Raw genomic sequence first — 9,250 nt, 5'->3', positions numbered from 1 at the left:
CCAAACTGACATGCAGGGGCCAGAAAACAGCCTGTGCAGAGAACCATTAACCCACAATTAAATTGCAATCACAATAGCAAAGGACAGGTGACATTTAAATCCACCAGTTTAAGTGGAATTAGGACCAAAGAGCATCTTTCTTTAGATGCAATATCTTCTAAACACGACAGTGTGGACAAAGAAAAAGTGAATTAATAAAATATTTCACAGCAGGCACAAATGAGGCAGGGAACCACCAGCTAGAATTGACTCTTTTACAAGTTAAGGCAAAAGGTTTTAAAATGGTCTACACAGGTAACCGCAGGTCACTGTAGTTCACTGATTCACAACTGGAATAAGATTAAACAGAGATGAAGCAAAGAACAGAGGCTTCACGGCTGAATCATAAGGCTCCCAGCAATTATGTCTGGCACCACTACAGATGGGCTTGTAAGTGGGATACATGAAAGCCTGTAGCCTTTAGTTTAAAAAAAACATTATAGGGTTTCAGTTTTGGGATTATGACATTAATTTTTTTTAAACATCTGAGCTGACTTTGTCACTAGATTTAATGACTTTTTCCTAGATTTCTCTAGGACGAAAAAAGGATCTATGGCTTTGCTCCCTTATCAAGAACTCCGCTTTGACAATGAGGCACAACTACCTCTGTACCATGCACTGAGAGGAAAAAGAGACGTTCTGTCACTTCTCACTTCATCAACATGCTTAAATTTGCTCCTTAGAACAAAAACACAATGTACAACTCAGGATAACATGGTGGTATTAGGATGAACAAAACAAGGCACAAAATAAAAATTTTGACCTAATGAGGAAAGGAGGTTATCAAAGTAATTAAAGCTCATCCTTAAGGGGAAAGAAGTTTCTGTACCAGCTTCATAGAAAAGGTAATATGCATTTCACTTCATGAGGAAAAGCCGTGTAATCATCTAAAACGATGATTCCTCCTCTTACAGGCACCGTGAATGTAGGTTTTGTGTCAATTCACAAAAATCTGCCGTGTCAGTGGTACTTTAGTGTGATTTCATCATCTGGGCACCATGAATATTATCATCCAAATGCCTTCTCTAACTTTTGCTCTGGACCAAAGCTGACGGAAAGATGAGCCAACCAACAATGCCACCCCTACAGCCACAATGGATGAAAGTCCCACGGTGCAAGTGTGCAGACAATCTATTAACAGGAAATAATCTAAACGGGCAAATATCAACAACAATAGATTCTGCTGGATTACGATAAGCTGGATCAGCTGCTTCTGCTAACATGTGGATCTCATGCTGGCAACAAGATAGGGGCATTTAGCTGACTAGATGGTGTGATAATATCTGGACAGAGAAAACTAATCAGAGGGAATCAGTAACAAAACGAGCCGAGGGCCTCCAACATGGCTGCTAAAGAATGTGATGTGTCATCCTAAAGCTCCAAGAGGTGAAACGCCTATTCAACATTTGGCTCTGACACAGCAGAATGATGTCGGCCTTCAATCTAATATCAAGGTTGTGCTGAAATGGAAGCAATTTGATATTGCCAGAAAGGAGAATGAGGAAATGAGATTGATGTTGTGAGGAGAATGGCTAGGTGGCTGGGATGCGAAACAAGGAAGTCAGCCAAGGCAGAAAGCTGCATAGTCGGTGTTTTATGTTGAAATGGCACTCGGGCTTTAATACCATATGAAGGAGGGGTTTTTTTTTCTCTCTCTCTTAAAGAGAGCAGGGTCAACACTGAACTTTGTGTGTGGTTGCAAGTTTAGGAGGAACACACGCGCTCAAAAGCAGGAAAAAAAAAACTTACTTCATGGGTTTGAATAGTGCCTGGCCGTAGTTCTGGAAGGTCATGATGAGCTTCAGCTGAGTGCCTCCAGATTTCATTGCTGTTGGAGTCAGACAGACAACATCGCTATTAACTTTATATAAACTGGTATCAGCTACAAATACTTTGTAGTTATATTGAAGAAATGAGTTGTAGTTGATGCCCTGACATAAACCGAGCCACTGTAGATTAGTTTTAATTACACCAAAATTTTACTGACTTGCTTTATGCAAGCTGGCATTGTTAGCTGTGTGTACTTTGTGAGCTGTGTTTTGACCTCCAAAATTTAAACTAAAGCCAGGTATAGCTCTTAGCTCAGCTAATTAAGTAAGCTGAAATATGATAATGACTAAATAAACAAATAAAATAAGTCATAGCCTTTATTTTTAATACCAGCGTTCAGCTTTTGCTCGTCCAAGTTGGCAGTGTAGCTCATTTGCATTTGACTGTGCTGTTCTTGTTTTGAACTCCAGCTCTAAGAAAATTTAAATCCCAGTCTGTGTCCTTTGTTTTCAAAGTTTACTGAAAAACTTTCTCCTTGAAAAGCGCAAAGATTAGTCTGCTCATTATCGGAAACTATTTTAATCTCACTTTTACACAGCTTTTCTTTTTTGTGTTTATTTAAGGAAATTTACCATTGTAGGGTTGGAAAAAAGCTCAATAACACTCTCACATCCAAATATTGGAGACTAGCTTGAACTATGTTCTGTTTACATTTTACACACCTGTAGATGTATTATGTATTTTTTAAATGGGACTGATCCGATTTGAGACATCTCACAGCACAGCAGAAACATCAGTCTCCATTGCTATTTAAGGGAAGCGCACCACTGCATATACCAGTGTCAATGGGTCATTTCTATGCCAGCATGTATGTGTGCTTGTGTGCTTGAACTCTGAAAAGACCGAGCGCTGATGTCACAGCGTTTGTTTGACGGGGAAGGGATAGTGAGAGGTGAAGGACGGCCGGCGTGCATCCAGCGCTCGCTGCTCCGCTGCTGTTTACTCTCTCCCCCCAGTATTCTCTGGAGGGTCTCTCCCTCTCTCTCTGTGTCTTTGTGTTTTTATTCATCCTTCCATCTTTCATGTTCTCTCCCTTTTTTGAACATGATAATGCAGTCTAAAGGCACTCGGGGGACTAGCTGGGGCCAGAATGACAGGCAGGGCTAAAAAACACTGAAATTCACCCAAAAAAAAAAAAAAAAAGGAGCAGAGATGACAGAGTGCCTTTTATTTCTACACCGATGGAAGCTGTTTTTCGGTGGCATTTTGCCAGAGAACGTCCTTCTCTGTCAATGTGTTCACTTCCATTTACATGCACGAATCATGACGACGAGCAGACTGTTTACAGAAAAATAGAAGATCAATGTCCATCTGCCCCCACCTGCTGCCGCACAAAGCTGCGTGTGTAGACGTATGGAGGCATTTTAAATAAAGGCTACTCTGACTGTAATTGCGAGGAACTCATGCATGCAGAGCAAATATATACAAGAGGCCATGAAAATAATGTTTCAGCTTCCACCCTCAGTAAACATATCATATTCACTGAGACTCCATGTTGCAAAATGTTTACCTGAGTCTCTGCTTGGAGCCGTTAAAGTTCAGACTTTTCCTATCACCTCTAATATCCTGCATCATAGCTGCCTCTTTTGCATCCTAGGTCTTCATATAATACATCCAAGAACTCCTATCCTTAAGTTTAGATAATAGATGACTGCTGTTGGTTTCTATTGGTAGTCTGCCCGAGGCCTGTGTTAAGACTCTGTAATTACTGAGGCACCATGTATTTAGCTGGCAAGAGATGCTGAGAACTGCTTCCTCTATCCACCCAGGCTGACAGGCAGAAAGCAAGAGGGAGAAAATCTGAGAAAATTAGAGAGCATTTTGACTAGAAAGACACAGAAGAAATAAATATATTTGTGTGCTAGTTACCACATATGAATTGTACTTTAATAAACATCCAGTACTCCCCAGTAAGTATGTAATATTTGCTATAGCCCACTTACATTTTAGCCATTGGCAGGGAAACCTGGAATCTGGAATACCTTTTTAACAGCGAGCCCAAGATAGGAGACCTTAAGTCAACAAGCACTCTTGGAATGCAGAAGCTAGACGGAGCCAAAAAGGAACACAATTCCTCCAAAGAAAGAACGATTCAATATAGCCAGCTGGTCCAGCAGCGATTATCACCTCTATCAGGTATCTACTTACACTTTCTTCAAGTATTTAGGGGTTTTCTGCAGGAGGCTAGATTTATAGCACTCCTGTCAATCAAATAAAAAAAAAAAACCTGAGTTTGATTTGATTCAAACGGCAGTGTAGCCGTGTGATTTGCATCGAGTCCAGGTGTTCTCTCAGGCTTGATGTATTCCACTGTGACGCTTTGTGGAAATACATGAGAAGCGATCGGGGTGTTATATTATACCTTCAGCTTTGTGAGGCAGGCGGCATGCAGGCTGATCAGATTCAGCTCTGCTGTATGATAGCCTGCAGCTGACTTCCATCTTCATGCATGCTTTTGTATATAACTTAGAGATTGAGGAGCACACTTCTCAGTCAGTTAGCAGCCCCTCCTCACAACCGCCGGCCCAACCGGGCTGCTTATACGAGTGTGCGGATAAAATGTGTTTTGTGCGGCCTGCTGTAATTTAGGCCACTTTTGTGATATTCTGGCAGGTGCCACCGATGAAATAGTTTTAGGTACAGTGGGCCCTTTTTCCACTCCAGGCAGTATAAATGAGACTTAAACAGTTTTCACATAACAACTCCACCCAGTACTGTCCAGAGAATCAGAGCTGAACATTACAGAGCACTCAGTTCAACAGGCTCAGCATGCAGTGAGTGAAAACTGACGATCAATAAAAGGCACTTCAGTCGCAACTAGGCTTCATTTTTATCCCAATAAGAAGCCCTGAAGTTTTTTGCTGCTCCTGTAAGATTACTTTCAACCGCTGTGATCAGGGTTTTGGATTTACAAAATTAAACACATATAACAGAAGTCTGAAGGAACATTGTCCATATAGTTTAATAATTTTTTACTTATTTCCAGCCACCAAACATCAGAGAGGGGGCATTATCAGTTAGAATGGGAAAATGTGTGTTGTGTTGTTGAAAAATGGGTTATTTGAGTTCAAGCTCTGTGTGTATGTATAAGTAAAAATGTTGGTATATGTTGATATTGGCCTTCTTAGTTTCCATTAGCCTAGCAGCAAATAATATGACACTTACCAATGACAGAGAAAGAAGAATCTGTTTTTTTAACATTTTAATTTTGTGCAGGCTTAATTAATGTTCAAAAATGAAAGACTTAAAAAGTGCACCGATATTTTCTTAGCACCGGTATCGGCATCTGTTGGTTAGGTTGTGTTTATATCGGCTTTGGTCACCCAAGTTAAGCCTTTAAATAACCAATCATTATTTTAAAGTGCCAGGAAAAAAGACACTGTTGTAAATCGTAATTAAAAATGAGACATCTTTGTGGTGACTGGGTGAGCTGACCCAGTCATCACAAGAGATATATTTATTGGATGACCAAATGGCACAGGTTTTAATCCATGGGCACAGTAGACACTGGTCTGGACTCCCTATAATCTTGTTTAACGATTCACTAAATGACACTGGGAATGTGGCAGAACTGTTTCACCTTCAGCTGGAAAATGCAGATTTAATCAGCACACAGTCTATATGCTGTGATGATGTGCGGCAGCCTGAAATAAGTGAGAAGTGTTTCTGCTGTGTCAACGTGGTGTCTTCAGACCAAATGTAATTTTGACCCTCCATCTGTTCACTGAAGCCCACCTGCTGTTTTTTTTTTTTGTTTCGATCAAGTCGCCCCGTGTTGATTTATATGACTCACCCACGCTGCTGATCCTCTGGGTAGCCAGGTCCTTCAGAAGAGCATCGATGACCGGGTTGTGTCTGGAGTACAGCTCGTATCGATTAATCCCAATGTGGAAACGGAGCCAGTTGGGGTAGGAATCGGCTGTCAGCTCCCCTGTTGGGCTGAACTCATCTATGTTGCCTTCCCCAGTCCTGGAAGACAAGAGGAGGGACAGGAAGAAAAGAGAGGGGTAGAGAGATCATTATCATTATAAATAATGAGGCACAGATGACTAAATGACTAATGATTGCACAAGACTGAACTCCTTTGCTTTAATGTTTAAAGAAATTATGCATTTGTAGCTTGTGCTGCATTAAAGTTGGCTGTGGCATGCTTCAGGTTAAACTGACTTTACAGTAAAACACTTTACCATGCCTGATCCTCTGCTGCTTTCGGGTCAAATCTGATGTCCGTGTTGACGTTGAACAGCGTGTCCTCGTCTGTCAAAGGCGGCAGGGATGTTTTATATAAGGGATGGTCATACAGAGCTGACAGTATTGAACCTTTAACCGCCACGTTCTTGGTCACTGTGGCGTCCTGTATGAACTGTCTCTTCCTGTCACCACGTTGCCCGTGATGGTCAAGTCTCCTGAAAGCTTGTGATTTATCTCCCGCAACCACGACCCTTTCCAGGGAGTGTGAGGAAACATTTGAGCTGGGCTCGTTGCTGAAGTCCTGGAGGATCCGCAGACTGTGCTTGTTAGGCCAGCCCTGCTTGCCCCAGCTCTTTGGCTCCTCGCTCGGCGTGTGGGAACAGGAGCAGCCGCTGTTGCTGTGCCTCTCCAGCTTTGGTAACAAGTCTATCATGATGTGCATCGAGCATGCAATTAGGAATACCATGAGAATCAAAACACGGAATTTGCGCAGGAGAATCATCTTCATTGTCTCCCTTTTGAGTAGATGTGAGTACTTACTGCAAATAATCAATACGCAGATGAACAAGCTGACTACATCGCTGATGATGTTTATTAGACTGGACGCCAATCTAATGAAATATACATTAAACACGTAGGACCCATCTTCACTTGCCGTCTTGAGTAAAGGATTCAGTGTTCAACCTTTGTATTTTCAACATCAGAGTCCTGCTTTATTCGCGAGTGTTTTAGGCGAGATTTCCGAAACGCCAAATCATCCGCAAGAGTCCAGGTAAAACAGGTCGAGTCGCTTCAGACCAGCGGTCGATTTGCGCAAGCCTCATCCTCTTCACACTTGCCCCGTCTCCTTTCCTGTCAGCCAACAAATTATCAGGAGAAATACAGTCTACAAGTGAGCAGGATCCAAAAGCAGCCGGGACAAGAAGAGAAAACGATCCGTTAAACGCTGGTGCCCAAGAGGTCCGACAGCGCGCATCGATCTCACCGCCCAGCCTGTGCAAGGAAGAGTGGCCTGGGTTAGCCGGGACGTCAGCCTGGAATAGATACACGAGAAGTGCAGCGCTTCACATTTAAATGTTTTTTTGGGGGAAAGTCCCCGGGAAGTAGTCGACGTGTGTGCGCTCATTCACCTAAGCGATCCAGCATGCGTAATTCTGCCACATCGAGATCCCTGTCAAATCACCAGTGACGAGTCAAAGGAGTAAGGTAACAGGAGACCGAAATCTCCCTCCCCAGGGCCGGGCAACCTCTAGGAGTATAGCAGGGCAAGAGAACGTACCTCTTGTAGAATGTGTGAATCCGGGTGGGTGTGTTAAATATGATGATGAAGCCAAGGCTAGATCCTGCCTTTGCGCAGCGTCACCGCGCACAGATTGGCTGAGGAAGGAGGGAGAGAGGGAGAGAGAGAGAGAGAGAGAGAGAGAGAGGCTGGGGTGGGCAGCGAGACCATGTGAAGCATATAACTGCTTGTCTGTATTCCTCTTGGAATAAATCCTCATTGCACATCCCGACTGCGCAAGAAGAGGGCGTCTTTCTCCTGGCCAATATCCAGTCTGGCTCACACACAGCAGCAAATCGTTTTATTTTTTAATTTTTTTTTTTGTAAAGCCTGAAATTCATCTGCTGGAATCCCTCTGAAATGTCTCCTCCGAGACGGCAGTCAATCCATCGATGATACATTAGACAGGCCTATTAGACCGCTCATCAGTCTGAGGATCCAGTTCCATCCTCCACTGCTGCCACTCAGCAGCAATCGCATCTTCAATAATGTTTAAAGGCTGCATGAAATGAAAACCACAAAGCACCTTTCAGCACTGCATTCTAAAGGCAAAAATGACTTTGGCAGTAAAGAAAAATGAACAGACTCTTTGCTTTTCTACTGCTCTGACCTCAGACCTGTATAGTCTACCACAAGAATCACATTTACTAAATACTGAAATGAGACACAAAAAGCCCTCTTTACTATTTGGCCAGTTGAGTAATGTTTCTTTTTTTTTTATGGCTAATTGGAGGAGCATTAATGTTGCCTCCATGCTGGCTTGTGGCTGTAAATAAGCAAAAGAGGTTAAAAAAAATAATAAAAATCTAGATTAGTTTATAATTAAAAAGAGCCCAGAGATAGAGGGAGTGAGGAGGTTGATGACAGTGGCTGTTGTACTAACACTGATTCATAAGAAATGAAAGTGGAGATGGGTTAAGATAGGCTCTGTGCGGGAATTTGCCCACTGGAACAAAGCATTAGTTGTGAATGTTAATGAAGCTGCTGCTATAGAGGCAAAATTAAAACAACAGTTTAGAGATCTCTGCTAATCTGATGTGTGTGATCATGTGTGTACCGGAAGTGCACCGAGAAGGTGAGGAGGAAGCAGGAAGAAAGAAGCATCAGTTGTCAAGACACTAATAATGGATATATCCAGCTGTCCCCACAGCATTGTCTATTGTGTTAGATATAAGATTGTTGTAATTCCCCTAGAGGACCTATCTAACCCTAAATTAGTGTGTAATGGAGGGTTTACAAATATAAGATACAATGACCAGTGACATTTCGGGGGCCCTTTAACAGTGGCTAATTCACAACAAAGCAAAAGGTCCATCAGATTGCCCTCTCTGGTGTTTGATATCAGTCATAGCGTCAGCGCGGAAGACAAAGTGATGCTTGTTGTCCGTGCACATCTCATGCCAGCCACTGCAGCCTGTGGCCCGCTAGCCTGAGGTGAAACAAGCAGAGATGAATGTGTATTGATGTCAGTCAGACATGGATCACAGCAGTCGATGGGTCAGTGGTTCTTCACAAGGCCTGTCTTGTGCAATTGTAGCTGAGCCCTTCACGTAGAATCCAGAGAACTGCTCGATTCATCCCACTTTCTCATTTTTGGGCTGATGTGTCAACACATTTTTCTTTACTTATTTTATGTGCTGTCAAAGGACATTAGCGTTTCAGCTCTGGTAATAGAAGTGGACTGTTGTGAGATGACAATTTGCAACACCCAATTATTTGCCTCACTCTATTATTGAGCAGAAATGCAAGCTTAAACACAAACAAAGTGCAGCTCAAGAAAGAAAACAAGTGAGCAGACAAAGGCGTCCAAGTTTGGGATTTCCAGTGTCAAATTTCCGCCTTTGTGTGGAACGCTCAAATTTCCAGTGACAAAGCTGACTTGTTTTCAGTCATGAGCTATGATGCAACAGA

General features: G+C 42.6%; 1 protein-coding gene across 1 annotated transcript in view; it reads right to left on the bottom strand.

Annotated features, from left to right (window-relative positions):
- Positions 1–7,330, bottom strand: part of fam20cb (FAM20C golgi associated secretory pathway kinase b) — a 20,001-nt gene extending 12,671 nt beyond the window's left edge. Inside the window, exons 1-3 of the mRNA XM_030755784.1 lie at positions 6,057–7,330; positions 5,663–5,838; positions 1,789–1,867 (exon numbers count right to left, since the gene is read on the bottom strand). Of these exons, the coding sequence (XP_030611644.1) occupies positions 1,789–1,867; positions 5,663–5,838; positions 6,057–6,568 (767 nt within the window). The 5' untranslated portion in view covers positions 6,569–7,330. The remainder of the gene's footprint in view (positions 1–1,788; positions 1,868–5,662; positions 5,839–6,056) is intronic.
- Between the last annotated feature and the right edge of the window lie 1,920 nt (positions 7,331–9,250).

Source organism: Archocentrus centrarchus, chromosome 19 (assembly GCF_007364275.1).
Source record: "Archocentrus centrarchus isolate MPI-CPG fArcCen1 chromosome 19, fArcCen1, whole genome shotgun sequence".
Lineage (NCBI taxonomy): Eukaryota > Metazoa > Chordata > Actinopteri > Cichliformes > Cichlidae > Archocentrus > Archocentrus centrarchus.
This window is presented reverse-complemented; position numbering and strand designations above follow the sequence as displayed.